Source organism: Silene latifolia, chromosome 7 (genome assembly GCF_048544455.1).
Source record: "Silene latifolia isolate original U9 population chromosome 7, ASM4854445v1, whole genome shotgun sequence".
Lineage (NCBI taxonomy): Eukaryota > Viridiplantae > Streptophyta > Magnoliopsida > Caryophyllales > Caryophyllaceae > Silene > Silene latifolia.
The window spans coordinates 34,482,375-34,506,722 of NC_133532.1; the positions used below are offsets into that span (position 1 = coordinate 34,482,375).

General features: G+C 37.3%; 1 protein-coding gene and 1 non-coding gene across 2 annotated transcripts; one reads left to right on the forward strand and one right to left on the reverse strand.

Annotated features, from left to right (window-relative positions):
* Window positions 1-3,882: 3,882 nt before the first annotated feature.
* Window positions 3,883-4,798, reverse strand: LOC141589942 (protein FAR-RED IMPAIRED RESPONSE 1-like). Its single transcript, XM_074410562.1, has 2 exons — window positions 4,583-4,798; window positions 3,883-4,473 (listed from the first exon to the last, which is right to left on the reverse strand). The coding sequence occupies exons 1-2, from the start codon at window positions 4,796-4,798 to the stop codon at window positions 3,883-3,885; spliced, it is 807 nt and encodes a 268-aa protein (XP_074266663.1).
* An 11,545-nt stretch (window positions 4,799-16,343) lies between these two features.
* Window positions 16,344-16,450, forward strand: LOC141593755 (small nucleolar RNA R71). The gene has a single exon (XR_012521822.1). It is a non-coding gene; the product is annotated as a small nucleolar RNA R71 (small nucleolar RNA).
* Window positions 16,451-24,348: the final 7,898 nt, after the last annotated feature.

Genomic DNA, 24,348 nt, shown 5'->3' on the forward strand with positions numbered 1-24,348 from the left:
GATCGAGTAAGTTAGTTACTCGATCGAGTAACGTCTTTATAGCGAGGATTTATATATCGTGTTTTGAGAAACCGCAAATCATTTCCGCCTCTCTTCCGTAAACCTAAATGTCGTCTCTCCTTCTTCCCTTCACCATAGCCTCTTCCATGGGAGCCTTTAAGGATTCTTGTGCCGTAGGGATGGGTTATCTGAGTCGGGTAGCGGTCTTGACGTCGGAATGCTATGCGTAGGTATGTCATCATCATCATCATTATCGTTGTTGGTTTCCGTTAGGGTTGTAGTGGTGGTGATATATGATTGTACTGTTTGTATAGGTGTGTTGCGTGGTTGTTTGACATCTTGTGATCGGAAGTGGAGTCGCTGCGGTGCGCTAAAGGTAGGTTCGCCTACTCAGTACTGTTGAATGTCTAGAGTGTCTTTTGATGTGATTTGATTGCTGTAGTGTCGGTGTGGTGGTCTGATTGTGATAGTTGGTTGGTATTGTGTTGTTTTGTTGTCGTTGTTTTGGTACAGCTGATTGTGTTGTTTGTCTCTGGTTCTCGAGGTGCGTCCTCGGCTGAGTGGAGTCACTTGCGGGAGTGGCTTCACGCCCTAGTTTCGCCCTCCGTGGAACCCGCCACGGGAGGGGATGTGCACATTAATGGGATAGGGTTATCTCTCGGTATGATGAGCGGGCCTTAGGTGGGAACGACTGCGGTGCCCCACTGGCAGGGCTGGACCAGTGGACAGTCGGTGACGATGATTGATTGGTGGAGATGTGGCTGGTGTGTGTGTTGTTGTGTCTGCTTTGTTATGTCAGTGGTTGGCGTGTCTCTTTAGTTACTGACCTTGTGTGGTTTTGTTCTCTTGTTTGTTTCTGTTGTGTCTGCCGTGATCCTTTATGTTGAGCAGTCAGTCTTAGCAGGTGATGTCTTGGATGATAGCTGGATACTTGGCGGGATGAGTCTTTCACGAGTCATGACAGAAGTGTAGATCACATAGATGATAGTAGTCCGAGTTGTATCTTTGTATATCTTAGTTTGTTAATCACTGTAATATAACTTAATTGTTCTTTTATTGACATTTGATTACTACAGTCCTCGGGCAACCGAGATGGTGATGCCCTTATATGCTAGGGAAGGTCTTGTTAAGGCTCCTTGGTATATGGGGGTGTCACAGTTAAAAAAAACGAAGCGCCAATGATGATATTCCTTGGAACACAACATATGGTATTATTTGTTTTTCATTGTGCGGTTATTATATAATGTTTATCATTGATCTTCAATTTTCTTCACTTTGATGGTATTATAAGGAATCTTTGAAGACATGCTAGACGAAGGAGGGGGTGTTGAAGCCCCACCTGATAGGCAGAGAGACAAGGTTGTGCGGTTTTGGAACTATTTTTTAGGTGAAAACGTTGTAAACTCTGAGATCGATGTGGACCTTTTCTTCATCCTGTTGTCCTTAGAAAAGCACTACTTTTGTGTTTGTGTGAACTTTATGAACAAGACGGTTGATGTGCTGGACCATACGTTGCACGAAGATTGGGAAAAATCAAATTTTTATAGACTTGCAAAGATTGCAGTACGTTTTTCTAAATCCTAACTATATACAATTGATCAGTCATTTTAATGTCAAAACACAATTATTGTATTGTTATAACACAGTTATTGTATTTGTTTTACGCCATGTATTGTATTGTTTTAAACCAGTTATTGTATACTCTTGTATTCTAATCCCTTTTTTGTTTGTACATGATGTAAGGTCATTATTTTTTTGACTTTTTGGATACAAGGAAAACAGTAAAAAAAAGGGTTCTCATTAACACATTTACATTCGTTATTGTTGATTTTAAATGGAAAACAAATGTTAAGAACGATAAGAAATCAGGATTTTTTACCATGTTTCACATGCTCACGTATGAAGGGAAACACGAGAAGGGATTTTGATCAGTTAAGAAGAAAGTTGAGAGGATTCCTATATGGATTGAGATGGTGGCTATTTTGTTGATGTCGGATGTCAACGAGTTAAGAGCGTCTCTTTTGGAACAATTTCTAATTTTGAGGAAGAGCATATTGGAAGTAGAGAAAGATCTTTTAAAAGATAGAAGAGCGGGCACGAAAAGGTACAAAACAACAACCTTAAAAGGTGCTTCTCGGCGAAAATCATAAAAGAGCAACAATTGTAGATGGCATGTCGGATAATGTAATGTTAGATAGCTGTTTTTTATAATGCCTATAAGCTGGTATTGTATTTCAACCTCTTAAATTGATCATTTATTTTAATTGATTGAACAATTTTATTGTCATCAGTTATTGTAATAGTTTCAGATAATTATTCAAATTATCAAATGCAATTATTTTAAATTGGTTAACTCAAATAGCAAAGTTTAAGACAAGGCACACTGTTATAGCCAAACTTTTCAGATAGTTATTCACTTATAATTGTAAAGCATAACATTAATTATTGTAGAGCTCTCACGCAATTATTATAAAATTGTGGTTATTGTAAAGCATAACCTTGATTTTTGTAAAGCATAACATTGATTATTGTAAAAGCTTTCATGCAATTATTGTAATAGTGCAAGGTATTCATTGAACAAAATCACAACAACTGCAAAATAGATTCCAAATCATCAGAGAATTATTGTAAAGGAATTGATTGTAAAGAACAAATATTGTAATATTGCAAGGTATTCAATGAACAAAATCAATTATTGAGAATTATAGTAAAGGTTATTTTAAAGTATAACCTTGGTTATTGTAAAACTCTCACACAATTATTGTAATTATGCGGTTATTTTAAAGTATAACCTTGATTATTGCAAAGCTTTCACACAATTATTGTAATATTACAAGGTATTCAATGAACAAAATCACAACTATGAAACATTGATTACAAATTATCAGAGAATTATAGTAAACTAATTATCCAATCATCAATTAGTGTGATGTATCATATTCATATCATCTTCATCTTCATCCTCCATTTCATGTTCCTCTTCATCTTATTCCTCCAAATCATGCTCAACAAATGGATTTGGACAGTTTCTCTTGTCATGGTTTCCCATTTTTTTGCAGTTATTACATAGCCTCTTCGGTTTGATTGCCTTCTCAATTGCCTTATCCTTGTTTGATTTCATTCTCTTGGTACTTCCTTTTTTTTTGCAATATTTGGCGGAAGAACAGTAATATTTGATTTTGTTGAACAACCTAAGAGCCTTTCTAGTTCTTGTTCCTTTGTTAAGCTCTCTTTTGTTGGATTTTTCTCTCGGAATTGTAAAAGCATCACACTTAGTTCATTGATCTGGTTTTGAGGCATCGAGTTAAAAACACTTATTGTTGCAGAAAACTCAGACCATATTCTTGATAATTTCTATCTGCTTGCGATGTACTACTTCGGTATGCAGTGCAATCATTTTCCTGATATAATCCATATAATGTGTTTACAAAGGATTCATTTCCCCTCAAACATCTTGCACGTATATGTTGTTTCCTTTGATTCATTATTGTGAGCAACCTGCATTACAGTGTAGTTATTACAATTAGAAAACATAGTTATTATACAGTTCAATATGGATTATTTTATTCGGAATAGCAATGAACACCAAGGTAGAAGTCCATCAGTTATTTTTATGTCAAAACACAGCTATTGTATTTTTTTAACACAGTTATTGTATTTTTAAGTCAAAACACAATTATGTTTATATAATGGAATAACCTGAAATATTCTACGTTGCTTGTAGGCATCTTCAACACCTATAATGTTGACATTTCCATGCTCAGAAAATCCCCTAACGGCACATGAATAGGGAGCCGCTTTCACTTGCTCTTGGAACTCATAGAAAACAGTATGTGTGTAGATTTTAGAGGCGTGTTTCTCAATCATTGTCTTAGAAAAAACCTATGGCAACGCGCTGTCACTTGCAACATCAAGAAATTTCTGATTATAGCGTTGTTGTTCCATTGCACTCTGAAAATGCAACCAAAATTGAACAAGTGTGTCATCTATGCTCTCAAATCTTTTAAAAAAACTGTTTTTATTCTCTGATCTTTGTGTTGTTTTCAAAAGACAGCCTAAAGTCAAATCCCTAAAGTAAGCACGTATCCATTTGTGCCTTTTGCCATACATGTATGTCAACCAAGTATTATTATTCAACTCAAAGTCACTAATCACTTGAGACCATTTTTCTTTAAACTCTAAGGGTTCCAAGTCAGTATCCCAAACAAATGCACATATTCGCTCAACAAAGTCAGTCTCCTTACAAATCTGTAACCCCACTTTATCGGTCAGTTTTTTCATTATATGCCACATGTAGTAGCGATGTCTTACTTTCTTGAATACAGAACATACTCCGAGTTTAATTGCTGGATCTTTATCAGTAAGAATGCACTGAGGTTCTTTGTTGCCCATACAATCAAGGAACTTCTTAAACACCCAAATGAATGACACATCGTTCTCATGATCGACAAGTGCAGTAGCAAAAGTCACCGACTTTTTATGGTTGTCAACACTAGTGAATGAGGTGAAGGGCATGTGGTACTTGTTAGTAACATAATTAGGGTGTGATGGTGTCCCCAAATAAGAAATAATTCATTCTTACATGTGTGTCTGCCCAAAAGTTTCTAGCCAAATATTTATCCTCATCAACTACATAAGCAAAGTAAAAGCCATCTTGTGACTCAGAGAGCCCCTTCAAATAATCGAGAAACATGTCAGCATCCTTGTCACCTATGTAACATTTAATATTTTTTTTGAAGTTCTTGAATTCCGTGAAAGATGCACCGATGTTGACATACCCATTTGATTGTTCCGCCATAATTCTAAATGTCTTGGTAGCACTGATGTTGAGTTTACAATTGTTAATAATTGTCTGCTTATTGTAAAGGTTAAGTGTTCTTAAATTTTTCTGGAATTCCCTTTCTTTGAGTGAGCAGAGTCTGTGATTATGACCTTCATAAAACATATCAATGGCATACCCTATTAGGTCCTTAAGGTCATTGAATACAGCACAAAACCGTATTTTTTCCTTGCAACCGAATCTTGTTATTTTTGTTTTTTTAGCTCTACATGTCTTTTCCTCTTCTTTTTCTCTTTTGTATTTTCAAATTCAACAACAAGTTTGAACTTTTTGCGATTCTCTTTGAATCCATGTCTATTGCATACCATTGATTGTTTGTCTATCAGACCATCACGGAATCTTGTTTGTGTGTACTTTCTTGGTATGAAACCACAAGCCACAACATATAAATTGTAAAACTCTATTGCCTCCTCCAGCTTTACAAACATTAACCCCAATTCAAGTTTGAAACCATTTTATACCATCCTACTTCATTCCTCACTACCACCTGGTGTATATCTCAATCCAAGATTATGGATAGTATTTTCTCCTCTTTCAGACGCAAATTAGGTGTAGCAAAGTTGTTGCACTGGTACTATTAATTTCAATGCCTCGAAACATTAAAACATTGAACAATTATCGTATTATTAATTTCAATATCTTAGATTGTATACAAAACAAAACATTACAATCTCTGCAGCAATAGTTATTTTAATACTGTGACGCAGTTATTGTATTAAACAAATCTAATTATTCTATCAGAAAGGGGAGTTTTTACTGAAATTGGTAGCCTAGTCCACCACAATGCACACACAGTTATTTTAATGTAATAGTAAAGCTATTTCATTATTAAATAGTAGTTATTGTAAGGATATTTTTTTCAGATCCTATAAAATAGTCTTTATTATGAAAAAAACAATCTCTGTTGCAGCTGTTATTTTAATACTATAATGCAGTTATTGTATTATACAAATTCAATTATTCTATAAAAAAGGGAAGCTTTTTTACTGAAATTGGTAGCCTAGTTCACCACAATGCACCCAAAGTTATTTTAACGTAACAGTAAAGCTATTTTATTATTAAATAGTAGTTATTGTGAGGATATTTTGTCAGATCCTTAAAAATAGTCTTTATTATGAAAAAAACAATCTATGCTGCAGCAGTTATTTTAATATTGTAATGCAGTTATTGTATCACTACGCCAATTAAGACCTTCAATAACGGTCAAATAATGCAATTACCGTTTTTAAATAGAAACACTGGACCGTTATTGCAACGACGGTTGTTAAATATATACCACGGTTGTACAAATAACTCGCGACCGTTATATAACATCAAGAACCGTTATAAAAAAATTTAAGAAACCGTTATTAAATCTTAAGAACGGTTTCAAATCCGTTGTCGTAGTTTACTATTGACAACGTCATATCGTTCCAAAACCGTTGTTAAATATTATATATGATAACTGTTCATTTCGTTATCTTATTTAATTGAATGTCAAAATTTAACAACGGCTTTATTGCGTGCAAAACCATTGTTATATTTATCTGTTGACAACGGTATGTAACCGTTATCTATTTTTATTGATGAAATTTTGACAACGGTTCTGCTTAAATAAACGGTTGTAAAAGTTTTGAACTCGACAACGGTTAACGTTCGTTATCTTATATTTTTGGTGGTTTGAATGGAAGGGAAAATATGTCAACGGTTATTTATCTAAATAAAACCCTTGTCAAATAATTGCTTGCAATGGGTTGTTTTTAACCGTTATCGTTTTCAATTTTTTTAAAAAAAATGATTTTAGCTTGTTCTAACAGCTGCTGAAATGCTATTTTTTCAGCAGCGTTTGTAGCAGCTGCTGAAATGCTATTTTTTCAGCTGCTGCTGATGAAAAATAGCATTCCAGCAGTTGTGAAGTGCAAAAATTCAATCCTGTATCAAAATATTACACCCCTCGATCAACTAAACCCAGTTTAAAAACAGTACAAACAGGATGATCAAAAGCCAAAACACAACTTCCTCAGAAAAACAAAAGAAGCCAATACACAATAGCTCTATATATACACACTCGTACATAAAGCATGAGAGAACTATTGAGACTCCGCTAATGAAACAACATAACTGGCCCACATATTTCTCATCTGGTTGATGTCCTCAAGCGAATATTCTGGGGCTTTGTTGTGTATTAGTGGAAACTACAATTCAAAATATACATAATCAAAATAGATATAATACATGGAAGTATAAAGAATTTAACTCAATTTACGTCTGAAATAGTTTTTAAATCACACTAACCCGTATCGGAATGGTAGATAGTTTTCTGTTGATAACCTCCCACATGGACTGACAAACGTAAAAGGCGCATTGTTTGTCGTCTGGTGCTTTAGGAGGCTATTATATAAATCACACACAAATCAGCTGAATTAGATAATCAACCTCTCGCATAAACATTAATTAAATGATACAAGTAATTATTAAGAATACACTTATTACTGGCGTGATAAAACAGGGAACAGCGTTGCTTTCATATTTCCCAAGTGGACATAATCTTTTTTTTGCTTCAAAAACACTAATTCAGAAATATACACACATGCCATTATTATTTTCATATATATGGCTCAAGTCATACAATAACAAATGACATTATTGAAGGTTGTAAACTTACTTAGTTATCATCTTTACACAACTGTCTGAGGGTTTGCCTTCGCGAGAGTCAATCCAGTACCACTGTTTTTGTTTCCACTTGGATTGTCAGTAGCACCGAATGCTTCCTATTCAATTTGGGACATTGAACTGTTAGTTCATTTACACGCATTTAAGCATGTTAATAATAAATTTATAGAACCATGATTCATTACAATAATCACGTACCATACATACATATTCTCATTGTAGGGGGCAAGCCATAGTTTTTTGGACGACATCAACCGACGAGCGATACTATTGATTTGTTCTTCATATGATATTCTGTGCACAGAGAACGCCTTTGACCGGTCCGTTTCGTGTTCACAAACAAATAGATGTGGTCGTTGGGTCACGTCCGAATCAAAACACAATTTATAGCTTCACAAACAACTCTACAATTAGTAAAGAGGCAAGTAAAGGTCGGATCCCAAGGGACGGGAATTGAGATGAGATTTCTATTGAAACTAGTGGTGTCTTAGGGGTGTCACAAATTGGGTTGATGTAGAAGATCACTAACTAAAATAGCAATGAAAATAAACAAGCAAGATGAATAAAAAGGGTTGTAAACAATTGATAAAAAGCACTAGGGTGTCATGGGGTCATAGGGGAATCATGGGAATTGATCATACAAACATGTTCTCAAATTATAAGCAAGCAAATATTGTTGTGATGGGTTGAGTTGGGTTATATCTTACAATCCTAGGAAAGTTTGGGTCCCGGAGCCGAATCGATTAGATTGTACAACACCTACAAGTCGACTTAATCTTCCCTACTCAACAACATGCATGATCTAATGAGACTCGAGTTGGTTTATGTCTTACAAGTCTCATTGAAAAGATAGGTGATGGGTAAAAAATGCAAGGATTCATAAGCTCGCATTTCATCAAACATAACATGTGCATGAGTTGAGATCAAAACAAGCAAGCAAATAGAATATGAGAGCATATTAATTTAAGCATGAATCATTCCCCATGTTGGTTTCCCCTAATCACCCATTAACCCTAGCTAAGAGACTACTCACTCATTATCATGTTGATCATGCTAGCAAGGTTGTCAATCATACCAACAAAATGAAACATGATGAATAAATGAAAGTAATTAACAATAATTAAAAAGGGATTAAGAGAATTATACCTACTAATGATTCCAATAATAAAGCAAGGATAAAAGAAGTACTTGATGCTTGATTGAGAGGTTGTCAATCTCCCAATAATAACCCAAATAATCTTCAATTACCCAAAACAAAGGATGAACAAAAGAGAGATTAAGGAAATAAAACTTGTATTAAAACTTGATTAATTGTTGATTACAAAACTAAAGAGAGATTTGATTGATATTAACTACTCTAAGAATTGATAAGAAGAACATGCTCTTCTAATTTGACTAATGGGGTATTTATAGTGGAAATTAGGAGGATGCATTAGGGTTAACTAAGGGCTAAACTAGTAATTACACTTTTTAGATTGAGCAGGGAGGAGCCGGTATTTTTCGAAGGAAGGGCTTCTTTCTTTGTAACTTGGAGAAGAGGAAATCGCTACTGTAGAGGAATCCGAGCGGTTTGGTGTCGGGACGGGCGGATTCTGGCGGTTGAACACGGGCGGCTTTGAGGGAATCCGGGCGAATTGTGGTGGCTGAACCCGAGCGTCTTCTGGTGAAACCGCACGGATTGTGCATGGTGAGGACGGCCGGATTGTAGTCAATCCGCACGGATTGTGCCTGAGCAAGATTTCTTCTTCTTTTCTTCCCTTTTCTTCATAAATTCCTTGGGGATTTCCTTGGGGACTCAAGGATCCTTTCTCAACATTGCTCATCTACTATCATATGTACAAAGGCCTTCTAATCTTGTCTCTCCTTGATGCTTGGTCATTGGATTCGATCAATTTAGTCTCGTTTTGCCATGAAAATGCAAGATTCTTACTCCTTTCCTACCAAGGGTTCAAAATCTCAAAGAATATGCAAAACAAAGAACTAAAGATAATAAATGACCCAAATATGCACTAAAAAGCATGGGAACAAGGATAATTCGGAGGCTAAATATGCGCTAATTATGGTCACATCAAATATCCCCAAACCGAACCTTTGCTCGTCCCGAGTAAAGAGGTGACAAAGACTAGGACCATTATTTAAACTAACCTAATAACATAGCCGATATGAGACAATTAACGGGTCTCACTCCGCCCCTTCAACTCACAACAAGACAACCATGAGGTAGGATGCCTTCTTGCAAGGCAAGGTGGGTCTTGCCAAAATGGCGACACATCCAAACATTAAGCACACAAAATCACATAATAGATGCATCAACAAAAGGAATAGCCACTTCCTCATCAAGTGGCGGAGGCACTAAAGAGGAACAAATTTAAGAGCATGTAATCCTTCACAAATACTAGTTCAACAAATTACTAAGGCTAAGAGGATGGCACTAAATCACCTCCAAATGGTGTTAAACTAGACTACTTTCGTCCTCAATTTCCAAATGCTTTCGTCAAGAGCGGTCGGATGGTGGTGGAATGATGATCCCTATGATGCTAGTAGCATATGACATGACAAGTCTCGAATTCTCTACAAAAGTAAAGGTCATGGATCGTCCCAAGCTCGACAAAGTGGCTTGACAAAAAGGCTTTTTGTGAATGAAATGCTCAAATCTTTATACACAACGGGTGGATATGACTAGTATTCAAAAAATTCACCTCATTTGACTTTCACATTTCAAAAATTTAAGATGGGGTTTGTCCCTTCCGGGCTAGTGTCCTTTGCTTTCGCCAATCGCTTATTAGGCAACCGGTTAACCTCTAGACAATAGCTTTTCGGGGTGATAGTCACTCTGTCTCTGGGCGGCCGAATTCACAACCGTGTGGGGGCCCAATTCAATGGATCCCGCTCCAAAGCACATCGAAGTGGTACGCCTCCATCAAAACAATTTAAATTTCTCAACATTCAACAATTCATAACACTTGAGGTTTCCTTGGCATTAAATTACTTCCACGTGACAAAACTTTAGAAGTGAGCACTTCAAACTTATTGATAGAAAGTATTTTTGGGTTGCCTTACCACAAGGTCAATCAAGGTCACCTAGACAAGTTAACCAAGTCCACATCGCATCACGGGGTTGGATAGGTGACTCACATGCAAACCCTTGATTAGGCTTTGGGTCATGGGTCAAAAGACACTAGTATGACACTATCTAGGGGGTTTTACAACCATTCTAGTAGGCAAAGTCTTAAGTTGAACAAGTATTTGTAATGGCTTAGTTGCTCTTGTCAAAGTTCCTAATTAGGCACTTTTCAAACTTTATCTAAATGCAACTACATGCTATGATGCAACTAATATAAACATCCTAATGCAAGTGATTCTATCAACTAGTATGACATATAAACTAAATGCAAGTCCTAAGTTCACATTGTTATACCGCATCAATCAAAATAAAGCCACATAGTCATTAACATAAAAAGGGAAAAGGGGATTGGAAAGATCATACCATGCGGTCTTCATGATCCTCATGTCTCGGGTGTGGCGTAGTCGATCAATGTGAACAAGGATGAAACAAACACAATATATACAACCATATATACAAAAGGAAATAAACATGTTTTTGGATTTTCAATTTTCAAATTTTTATGATTTTCGAAATTTTTTCAATTTTTTTTTTTGGATTTTTTTTTTTGAATAAGAGTTAAATGTTAGAATTCCCATCCCCACACTAATATGGGCATTGTTCTCAATGGCCAAAATGATGGAAATTATGCAAAGATGATGCATGATTTCTATACTAAATGCAATCTACACTAAGCTAAACTACATGATGCATGGTTTTTTTGTTATGACGGAGAGGATAATTTAGATTACCTCCCGTTGTGTATGCATTAACTTCCTCAAATCGAGTGAGACACTATTGCTAATGTCTTAAGGATGGGTGTAGTTCATGCACACACTATGCAATGCATGAAACTAATTTGTCATTTTGGATTTTGAAAGCGGGAACAATAAAATGAGAACACCTCAAAGGTACCGAGGTGTGAGTCCTCTATGGTGCTAGGACTATACAACAATGATCAAGAAAAATAATTAAAACAAAGAGAGAAATAGACAAACCATGAAAGGGTAGGAGCCTCCAAGGCTTGCTAATCTTCCATCATATCATCATCATCATCACTTTCCTCATTAGAAGTGGTCTCATTGCCACTTCCCTCTTCATTTGCTTCTTCACTTTCTTCTTCATCTTGCTCACCATCTTGCTCACCATCCTCTAATCCTTCTTCACTTGCTTCTTTACCAATGTTATCATCAACTTCTTTATTACCAACAACCTCATTGTCACCCGAAACGACCCTAGATGCACCCGGAAATAGGACTTCTCTATCCACCCAACTAGGCAAAGGAAATGTTGGATCAAGTAGTCCTTGCCTAGCTAAGTGTAGGAGGGGTGGATATTGAGCCAAGTAAGCATTTTTCCGATCCTCAAAGGCTTGCTTGTGCATTGCTTGCATGAGAAGAGTCAAATAATCGTTTTTTGCTTCAACCCCATCGGGCTTGAACTCTTCGTACTCGAAAGGGTAAGGTGGTATGACAATGGAAGAGGAGGGCATTTCAAGTTCACCCTTTTGTTGTTGGATAATATACTCGGCCTCTTTAGAAAGGGGAAGTAGATAATTGGTCCGGTGGACACTTAGACGACAAATCTTTGAAGGCAAAGTAAACGATTTAGCTTCACTAGTGAGCCATCCATACTTGGTGTCAAGAGGGTTATGGGCAACCCACTTGTACTTGTTTATCATAGTATGCATATCAACAAGATGACCACCCTCCTTTGCTTCATACTTGTTATCCTTGTTGAAGTTAGGATCAAAGTATTTGGCTAGGATAGTGACTAAGCCGCCATTGACAATAACGGTAGTGCCTTTCTTCCCACAATCAATGTTGAGCCATCTATCTACCAAAAGCCTTAAAGAGTTGAAAGGCTTGGTGTGTACTCTTCCAATATTCAAAGCCGATTCAAGAAGAATAAAATCAAGGTTGGTGAAATGGTTGGTATCTTTTCTTGCAATAATGGTGTTTCCTATTACCTTGTGCCATACTCTTATGCCCGGATGGTGGACTAAAAGAGCACGACTTGCATGAAAGTCCTACAATTTCCTTCCGGAAAGTGCCTCCCAAAGAGGGTCGGGGTCATACTTTCCATAATTCTTGAAATAACTCGGTTCATCACTAAGACCCAAAATTTCACCCAATTCCCTAAAGGAAATGCATCTACTAACATTAGCTAGACGAAACTCGAGATTTTCCCTAGTCTCAACTTTGGTGACTTTCACAGAACTCAAAAACTCCAAGGTAAGGGAGGGGTATGTCAATTCTTTTGATTCAAACAATTTCTTCAACCCCATTGCTTTAAAGAAGGCTCTAGTTTGCTCAAGGACACCCAATTTATCTAAGGTTTCTTCACAAATAAATTTGGTGGATTGAAATGATTTCCTAGCAAACTTGGCAAAAGTATCTCTATGGGTTTTGGAAATAAAAGTTACCTCCGGATAATGCAAAAGTTGATCAATTTCCGGAGTAGTGGATGTTGTTGCTCCCATAGAAGGTTGTTGTTGTTGTTGCACTTCCAAGTTTGGGGTTGCTACCACCATAGCCAATGCTTTCTTTGCTTGAAGAGCCTTTTGCCTTTGTGAAAGTGTCTTTGGTGCCTTTGTTGCCTTTGTTGCTCCCTTAGTCCTTGCCATTGATGAATTAACCAAGAAAAGAATGGAAAATCTTCAATTTGTAGTGTACCCAAATCGATTTAAAGGTGAAAGGCTTTGCCTTTATGAATTCAAAAATCGACTCAAAGGTTGAAGATTTGTGCTTGGTTTTGATTGTTATTGAAAAAGGAGTGATTGATTTGTTGTTAGAAGGATGGTTTGATTTGATTTTGGTGAATGTAGTTGAGGGATTTTGTTTTTGTGATGGAGAGGATGAGGGTTTTGATGTTTTTGAGTAGTGTTATGAATGAATGAATGAATGTGGGAGGGGTTTTATAAAGACCGAAATTTTCGAACTGCAGGGGCAATCCGTGCGGTTTCTGCTCAAGACGGGCGGATTCTGCACTTTCTGGGTTGGGAAAAACTCGCCTAAAGACGGGCGTATTTAAGATAAGACGCTCAGAATCGCTGATACGGGACGGGCGGATTCTCCAGAAGACGGACGGATTCCTTCACAGGGATTTTTTCTTGTTTTCCTCAGCTGAGAAGACGGACGTCTTCCCTTCAAGACGGGCGTATTTTCAGAGACGGGCGGATTGCTGTTCAGGACGCCCAGATTCTCTTATAGTCAAAAAAATTTTCAAAATTCAGCTCAGAAGGACGTGCGTCTTCTACCCAGTACGCTCGGATTGTCTGAAGACGGGCGGATTCTCCTGAATCCGCTCGGATTCTACCCCTTTGTACCCGGATTCAGTTCCATCCGTGTACAATGCATTTCCCTTACCATTCTTCCATTCTTCTTCATATCTTGTGTTCTTCATTGTGGGGGCATTACTAAGGCATGGATAGCCTAGGAAATTCTCATCCCCACACTAAGCTAAAGCACTACACATCAATTGAAATCGTTAGTCCCTCCCTCACTTCTCTCAAACATGACAATTATCGTGATCAAAGTAAATAAAATAAATCCAAAGATGACAAAAATGCAATACAAGAATTGAAATGCGAGTTAGGGAGTTAGAAATATTTACAAATGGTGGTTTAGGGAGGACTCCACCAAACTCTCATTCTTGATGAGATGTCAAGGGGGCATGTTCAAGGTGTTGTTGATGTTGCTCAACACCTTAAAGAAATAATCAAAAGCTTGTTCATTATCGTTATAAAGCTCTTCAATAGACCTCGGCCCTTGTTGTCGGTCTTGATCAATGGCATTACCAATGTAGGGATTAAAAATCCCTTCAAATTCGTCGTCCCAAAGACCACAAACTTCATTAAGTTGATCATTGAAAATCTCTTGATTTGATGGAGACAACTCTCCCAATTTCTTCTCTTGGCCAATGAGGCCATCCTCTTCTTCTTTGCTTGATTTTGATGAGCTTTGCAAGCTCTCCCTGTCACAATTCACTTGCTCTTTGAATGGAGCATCTTCAATTTTCTTCTTCCATTGGAGTTCCGACTTCTTCCTTTCATCCTTCTGGCTATAATGATCAATCATGAAACACGGTTCATGCAAACGAGGAGCTCTCATAGTCTTGTCAAGATTAAAGGTTATGCTTTCATCTCCCACTTCTAGAGTGAGCTCACCATATTTCACATCAATCACCGCACCCGCGGTGTGTAGGAAAGGTCTTCCTAGAATGATTGGAATGTTGGAATCTTCCTCCATATCAACAATGACAAAGTCCACCGGGGATGAAAAACTTCGCAATTCGCACGGAACATCTTCCCATATCCCTAATGGTGTCTTCGTCGATCTATCGGCCATTTGGAGTGTGATATTGGTGCATTTAAGCTCTCCCATCCCCAACCTTTTACTCACCGAGTACGGCATGACACTCACACTAGCCCCTAGATCACATAAGGCTTTGTTGATCGTTGTGTCGCCAATGGTACACGGTATTGAGAAGCTTCCCGGATCCTTTAGTTTTGGAGGTGAACTCCCTTGAAGTATTGCACTACTCACCTTAGTGAAGGCGATAGTCTCAAGTTTCCGGATCGACTTCTTCTTTGTGAGGATATATTTCATGTATTTCGCATAGGCCGGCACGTGATTGATTAATTCCGTGAAAGGAATCGAGACGTCCAAATTCTTCACAATTTCCATAAACTTTCCAAGTTGATCATCAAATTTGGGCTTGGCTTGACGACTTGGAAAAGGAAGTCTAATCACAATGGGCTCCTTCTCCTTGACCTTGTCTTCATTTTTCTTTGAACTTTCTTCTTTTGATGATTCTCCATCTTTGGAGTTTTGCACAATTTCTTCCTTATCACTAGCTTCCACAATTTCATCCTCAACTTGCTTCTTCGGTGCTTCATACCTTGTACCACTCCTCAAGTGAATGGCACTAACCGTTTCATGTCTTGGGGGATTACTTTGAGGTGGTAATTGCCTCTTTTGTCTTTGTGAGCTTGAAGATGCTAGTTGAGTCAATTGGGTTTCCAACATCTTGGTGTGAGCTAGGATGTTGTTGATGGTGGTTTCCTTTGCTTGGCTATCTTTTTGCATTTGAGTGAAAAATTCTTGTTGATTCTTTTGCATTTGGAGGACCGCTTTTTGGACATCAAAACCTTGGTCATTTTGGTGATTGTATGGATTTTGATTTTGGTAACCTTGGTTTTGATTGTAAAAGGGTCTTTGATTTTGGTTTCTCATGGGAGGTGGGGTGTATGTTGTTTGAGGGTTTTGAACATTTTGGCTTTTGTATGAGAGATTTGGATGGAATTTGGTGTTTTCATTGTAATAGTTGGAATAAGGGGTACCACTCTTGTATGCTTGCAAAGCATTCACTTGTTCATTTGTTCCCCTACATTCACTTTGGTCATGTCCCAAAGTTCCACAATTCTCACATATCTCACTTGGGATTGATGATTTTGAGACTTCTTCAAGTCTAGCCATAGCTTTTTCAAACATCAAATTGATTGTGTCAATGTGAGCACTAAGTTGAGCACCCAATTGAGTAACGGAGTCCACTTCATGCTTTCCTCCTCTAGTAGCCTTGCGAGGTCTACTATATTGTGAGTTATGGACCGCCATTTCCTCAATTTTGTTCCATGTTTGATTGTCATCAACTTCGGTGAACATTCCATTTGATCCCATATTGAGAATGTTCCTTGAATCTTCATATAAACCATTCCAAAATTGTTGTACCAAGAACCATTCGCTAAGTCCATGGTGAGGACATGAGCGACAAATTCCCTTGAACCGCTCCCAAGCTTCATACAAAGATTCTTCATCCCTTTGCTTAAAACCCGTAATTTGAGCTCATAGCATGTTAGTCTTTTCCGGTGGGTAGAATTTTTTGTAGAAAGCTAGAGCCAACTTCTTCCAAGAATCAATTCCGAGAGTGGCCTTATCGAGGCCCTTCAACCATTGTTTCGCGGTGCCAATTAGAGAAAAAGGAAATAAAACCCATCGAATTTGGTCTTGAGTTACACCGGTTTGAGAAATCGCATCACAATAGTCACAAAAGGTTTCCATATGAGAATGAGGGTCTTCACTAGTCATCCCCCCAAATTGGCTCCTTTTGACTAATTGGATAAAGGCAGATTTGGCAATAAAATTTCCGGTTAGATGTTGTGGTGTGGGAGTACCATTGGGTAGGTTCTCCTCGGTGGGTACGGAATGTGATGAAAACTTAGGCATTGTAGGTTGATTTTGGGTGGTATTGTGTAATGGGTTCTCCTCACCTTCTCTTGCAAAAGGGTTGATGAACTCAATAGTTGGTTGAATATCTACAACCTCACTAATACCTCTCAAATTCCTCCTAGCAAGTCTCCTATTGGTTGTCAAAGTTTTTTCAATTTCACGATCAAAAGGTAACAAGTCACCTTGTGACCTTCTAGACATGCAAAATATCAAACAACTTGAAAACAATTAGAACAAACCTTGAGGAGTTTTACTTCCCCAAGGCAAAGAAAAGACACAACTAATAACAATGTAAAGAAATCTAAATCAAGCTAACACCGTCCCCGGCAACGGCGCCATTTTTGACCGGTCCGTTTCGTGTTCACAAACAAATAGATGTGGTCGTTGGGTCACGTCCGAATCAAAACACAATTTATAGCTTCACAAACAACTCTACAATTAGTAAAGAGGCAAGTAAAGGTCCGATCCCAAGGGACGGGAATTGAGATGAGATTTCTATTGAAACTAGTGGTGTCTTAGGGGTGTCACAAATTGGGTTGATGTAGAAGATCACTAACTAAAATAGCAATGAAAATAAACAAGCAAGATGAATAAAAAGGGTTGTAAACAATTGATAAAAAGCACTAGGGTGTCATGGGGTCATAGGGGAATCATGGGAATTGATCATACAAACATGTTCTCAAATTATAAGCAAGCAATTATTGTTGTGATGGGTTGAGTTGGGTTATATCTTACAATCCTAGGAAAGTTTGGGTCCCGGAGCCGAATCGATTAGATTGTACAACACCTACAAGTCGACTTAATCTTCCCTACTCAACAACATGCATGATCTAATGAGACTCGAGTTGGTTTATGTCTTACAAGTCTCATTGAAAAGATAGGTGATGGGTAAAAAATGCAAGGATTCATAAGCTCGCATTTCATCAAACATAACATGTGCATGAGTTGAGATCAAAACAAGCAAGCAAATAGAATATGAAAGCATATTAATTTAAGCATGAATCATTCCCCATGTTGGTTTCCCCTAATCACCCATTAACCCTAGCTAAGAGACTACTCACTCATTATCATGTTGATCATGCTAGCAAGGTTGTCAATCATACCAACAAAATGAAACATGATGAATAAATGAAAGTAATTAACAATAATTAAAAAGGGATTAAGAGAATTATACCTACTAATGATTCCAATAATAAAGCAAGGATAAAAGAAGTACTTGATGCTTGATTAAGAGGTTGTCAATCTCCCAATAATAACCCAAATAATCTTCAATTACCCAAAATAAAGGATGAACAAAAGAGAGATTAAGGAAATAAAACTTGTATTAAAACTTGATTAATTGTTGATTACAAAACTAAAGAGAGATTTGATTGATATTAACTACTCTAAGAATTGATAAGAAGAACATGCTCTTCTAATTTGACTAATGGGGTATTTATAGTGGAAATTAGGAGGATGCATTAGGGTTAACTAAGGGCTAAACTAGTAATTACACTTTTTAGATTGAGCAGGGAGGAGCCGGTATTTTTCGAAGGAAGGGCTTCTTTCTTTGTAACTTGGAGAAGAGGAAATCGCGCTGTAGAGGAATCCGAGCGGTTTGGTGTCGGGACGGGCGGATTCTTGCGGTTGAACACGGGCGGCTTTGAGGGAATCCGGGCGAATTGTGGTGGCTGAACCCGAGCGTCTTCTGGTGAAACCGCACGGATTGTGCATGGTGAGGACGGCCGGATTGTAGTCAATCCGCACGGATTGTGCCTGAGCAAGATTTCTTCTTCTTTTCTTCCCTTTTCTTCATAAATTCCTTGGGGATTTCCTTGGGGACTCAAGGATCCTTTCTCAACATTACTCATCTACTATCATATGTACAAAGGCCTTCTAATCTTGTCTCTCCTTGATGCTTGGTCATTGGATTCGATCAATTTAGTCTCGTTTTGCCATGAAAATGCAAGATTCTTACTCCTTTCCTACCAAGGGTTCAAAATCTCAAAGAATATGCAAAACAAAGAACTAAAGATAATAAATGACCCAAATATGCACTAAAAAGCATGGGAACAAGGCTAATTCGGGGGCTAAATATGCGCTAATTATGGTCACATCAGCCTTAGAACTCAAGAATCCGTAGGCGTGAATTGGGAACTTTCACTCAGCGATCTGATTATTCAAGTACCTATTACGCCCCATGGAACAAAATGTGTTATTGTAATTGATAATTTAAACAAATATCATTGTTCGTAAATGGAAATGACTAAATAGTTTTATTAATAAAACTTACTTCATCCAAATCAAAATGTGAACAGCATCTAAATTGTCAAGGTCGACAAATTCCATCAGCTGCTTCGGGTCCAGTACGGCTATATCAGCTGCGCCCATAGTTTCCTCTTCAATGTTAATCATGACTACATCCCCTCTAGGTGACTTCTTTACAGCCAGGTTGTGCAAAGCCTTCAGCGAAGCAGTTTTTAGTTTTTTCTTATATTCACACGATTCATAATAAGAATCATAAGCAGGCTTGACTGCAACAACTTCCGTTGACGTAGTAGTAATTGCTTTAGTTGCCGCCATGGCTTTGCTTAACTTCTGTAAATGTAAATATTAAAGTACTTACAATGTGTTTATTCGTACCCTAATATATTTAATGAATAAGTAATAATTAACGTCTGCGTATAGGTACCTCGGGGATGATAACATTGATGAGGTTGTTAGGCCATTGCACGTAAGTGCGTAGGGCTTCTTTCAAATAAGTGATGTCCTCATTATGAAATGGTACATTTACTTCCTCATACTCGTCTTTATATAATTAGGACACTTCCACTTTCCTACAATTGTGACGAAGGGGTATACCATGAACCTTAACTTGTTGAAGCCGGTCGTAAGCGAACACGTATCCCCTGGCAAAAACAACTTTTTATTTCCCCTGTAAATGGAACAGACGACAAGCCATCTTGCAATCGCCCTTCACGACAGCTTTAATCAATTAGTACACATACATTCACTACCTTTAATAAATTTCATAAATAAAAAACGTGTACTGAGATGAATAATTATAAACTAGCAGCTATTACCTTTTTCGGTGTAGAGAAGAACGTCTGATCATCAACTACCTCAATCTCATCCTGTGTCACGGCCTTCCTAGCTTCCTCTTCCTCTTCAACTCCCTGATATCGATCCTTGGCTGCCACCTCAGTCTCCTTTGACATTTCCTTCCCACTTGCCATGTTCTCCTCGGCTTCCTTTTGTACACTAACACTTGTCCATATAACACGTACTGATTTTTCAAATCATATAACACATTGTATATATATAAGACATAAATATTATTACCACTTTTTCCTCCTCCTCCTCCTCCTCCTCCTCCTCCTCCTCCTCCTCTTCCTCTGCTTCCTTTATGACTTCTTGAACCATATCCAACTGTTTTTCCGATGGCTTTTCCCCAGTTTCCAACATTCTCACCATCAACCTGGCTATTTTCTGTAGGCGTGTAGTAGAAATTAATGTCAGCATATATAGTTATAAATTACGTTGGTTCAAATACAGTATTTATAGATTACCTTCTTGGAATCATTACCACTTCGAGTAGTTTTCCCAAAATACTTAGTGATACCAACATGCGTCGATACCCCTCTCACACGACCTAGATGCTCTTCTTTGCCGATTGCCCTAGCAAGAATGTCATCATGTCCTTTAGGCTTCCATTTTCCTTCTTGTACCTCCTTCTCACAGATCCTCTACATACACATAAAACCATTAAGCAACTCACAATTATATAATTCCGACCACCAGTGGTCGGAGTGACATATTTATTCAAACTTACAATTTTCTCTTTGATCTCCTTATCATATTCAGTTTCCGTCTTTCCGTTCTTAGGAGTGTGACATTCCACCCAAGCGTCGTGACGACTAAATTTTCCAAGCTTTGCCTACAATTCATTCATCACATTGATATCCTCTCAAAATATGTATGATTACTATGAACATATATAACATCCGACTAAAACACCTAATAGTATAATACTATAAGAATTATGTACTTACAAGTTTCTTCTTAATCAATCTATAACCACCTCGGGAGCCGTAAAAGACGGTCTTTTTATTTGAAATGTTCGCCTTGTTCCTCTCACTCATAGCCTTCATCAAATAAATTGTATCAAGAAACGTAAGCATGACCAAACACTAAACTAAGTATACTTCTTTACTTATTATTATTAAGTTACCTTAAACTTGTCAGACTGCCTATAAGCGATATAGCTATCCCAATGGTCTTGACTGACATACGGATACTTCTTTATTGGTGGGTTCTTGTTCATCTCCCCGGTTTCCTTGTTGAACAAGTGCTTCTCAACAATCTTTAACTTCCAAGAATTGAGGGCTTCCCCTGTCTTTTTTTTAGGTACTCATCATACTTTTCGGGGACAACGTAAGCTAACTGCATATATGATGAGCATAGTTGGTACAAGTGTTTCGGCTAATACACATATCAAGTAGTAACTTAATTTCAGCTAAAATATTTATTATTGTATATACATACCTTTATTCTGTTTATTAGCATGGTGTTCCGTATTTTACTCAGTTCACTGATATGCGGCGTACCGAGAGGCACATACTGTCTTACACAACAACCAATCCAACTTGCAAAATACCCGGCATTCTCACCATATGGCAGCCCCGTATCTTTATCCCACTGTAAAGGATTAGGTATCTTTGAATTTATTGCTTCTAGGAAAACCTTGTGGCGCATTCGACCCGTAGTGTGTTGCAAATTATTCTCATCACCTGAGTCGTCGCCTGACGCATTTCCATCGTTTCTTTTTCGCTTTTCGACCATATCTAAAGCAGAATTAATAAACAAATAATAACAATGAATACTTATAATAATAAACAAATCTCTAGAGAGGAGGGTTTATTACTTCTTTAAAGAGGAGAATCCGGATTGATCTGGCGGCGGCAATGGCGATGGTGACGATGACTGCGACGGCGATGGGGTAGGCTGGTGGTAGAGGGGAAGCTCAATATTTGAGGACATTATGTGGGGGAGGGGAAGCTCATAGTATATATGTGTGAATAATACAACACTTGCAAAACCTTGTTTATTGGAAAGTACTAAACACGATATAAGAAAAACCGTTGTATTTTGTTTCCAAACAGACAACGGTTTTGTTTGAAACCGTAATTGATTAGTACTATCTACAACGGGTTAGAAATAACCGTTGTTCGTAATATTTTCATGTTCTTTGATTTTTCCCGCCAAGAAATAAAGCATCATTTTTATATACATAACAACGGCCTGAACCGTTATAACTGTATACATCCTGAACAATAGTCCGGGTATAACCGTTTTATTTTATATTTCATTGTGTTTGATTTTACCGCCAAGAAATAAAGCATCATTTGGTATATGCTAGCTAATTACAATATGTTTCTCAGAAAATTTTGCTTATTTTCATTAATTTAAAGGATTACAAGTTTACACATAAAGAGTACAAACTACCACCATACATAATAAACTAGATAATTAACAATTAGAAGAAGAAATTTGACAATTAACTTAAGCCATGCCTCATTATTTGTGAGTTCTACAATATCCATGGTTAACTTCTTGCATTCTTCTTTTGCCTTCAATATTTCACTGTCATTTCCCCGCTTCGATTCTTCAAGTTGATATAGTATATTTCTCACTTGAGTAATCTCGATATCCATGCTCTTTTTCTCATTCACTAACCTGTTTATAACCTTCCTCTGCCACTCAGTCATTGGTTCATCAACCCACTTGAAGTAATTGCATCCACGCATTTTAGTCTCGGGATTATAGAATTTGCAAGTAAGAAACTTTCTTTCCGGATTTTGCAAAGTCCAAGATGTCCGCAATGCTGCCGGAACTGAGCAATTACATGTCCCTGTTGAAATAGAGGAAGAAGAAGAGCTACCACTTGACATAATTTGAGTAATAAGAGAGAGAGAGAGAGAGAGAGAGAAAGAGAGAGAGAAAAGAAAGAAAGAAAGAATGTTATTTAAAATATGTTATTCAGCAATTGCATAATTTAACACGGTTCTTATAACAACCGTTGTAATTATCTTATTAATATCTTCCAATTTCCATTTATTTTTAGAGGTGTTTATATTCAAACACGGTTCTTATGCACTACCGTTGTCATTATATTATATGTTATTATTGTTTCATTCATTTGTTTGTTCGCAAGTTATTTAAAATCTATGTTAATAAGTATTTGCATGTAATAAAGAGTAGAACTATATATATGAAAACGAGCATATTATACAATGGCGCAAAAAAAAAAAAAAAAAACAGTACAACAAGGGGAAAAAGGAAAGACAATAAAAAAAACCACAAAAACAAACAACTAACTAATTAGTAAATTAATTATACACCCTAACAGGAGTTTGACTAGGAGGTGCATGGGTACTGAGGATAAACTTGATTATAAATCAAGCTTACTACATCGGCATCAAGACGGTGATCAAAATAAGGCACTTCTTCGTCTTTCCATGATTTCGGTACATTAATAAACCTGTACGATATGAACTTTCTCATCAGATGAGCGTCCTCAGCGGTGGCAACCCATAAGTAAGGCCCAGCGTGTACATAACGATCCTTAGGATCGTCGCCATAAAAGTCACTTTTGCCCCTTTGATGGTCACGTGATGCATACCTTGCAGCGAGTTGTTTTGCTTGGGGAAAATCGTCAAGACCATCCCCTCGAAACACGATCAGAGCATATCCAAGAAACCCACGACCAGAAATCCAAGCCGGGTGGATTGCCCTAACATTTGAAAACCCATTCTCAATGAGAATGTCCCTCAATGGGTTAAGAGACTTAGAAGCTGGCTTCCCAGCAGCATCGCATATGATTGAGAGATTGTGAATTACGCACGTAATCGGGTTGATATAGCGGGTTACCGATTACTGAGGAGGTGCGACTGCGGATGATGAAGACGACGACATTCTTTTAATTATGATATGTATGTATATGTAGATTATTTAAAAAGTGAAATAGAAAGGTTAGTAATAATAAACTGATTCTTATTGTTACTGCAAATTTGATGTTATTTATAGTATAATAAAGCTATAATTAATTAGATTAATTTCAACCATACGTTACATTCAAACTTGTATTAATTGTGCATGCATGCATGAGATGAATAATGGTCAAACAACCAATAATAATAGGGCATGCGTTGGTAAAACCACAAACTTTTCAGTTTTCACAGTCGATATGTATTTACAATGGTTATAAGAATAACCGTTGTTTATTGGTGTAATATAACAACGGATTTACAATAACCGTTGATATATGAAATATGATAACGGCTTAACAAAGAACTGTTATCATTTTGTGTTATACATACGGTCAAACAATCAATACTGCAACTTTGAATCAGAAAAAGTAAAAATTAGAGGGCATGCATTAGTCAAATCACAAACACTAGATAATCACAAATAATTAAACAATTATTTTTAAAACGGGTTCTGTCTAACCGTTGTTGATATATGTAATATGATAACGGCTGAAC

What these genes read in the sequence shown, in the direction of transcription:
- LOC141589942 (XM_074410562.1), bottom strand. Translation starts at nt 4,798, where the DNA reads ATGGCGGAACAATCAAATGGGTATGTCAACATCGGTGCATCTTTCACG. An exon ending in ACTTTTGGGCAGACACACAT is followed by an intron (nt 4,474 to 4,582) that starts GTAAGAATGAAT and finishes AACCATAAAAAG; the next exon opens with TCGGTGACTTTTGCTACTGC.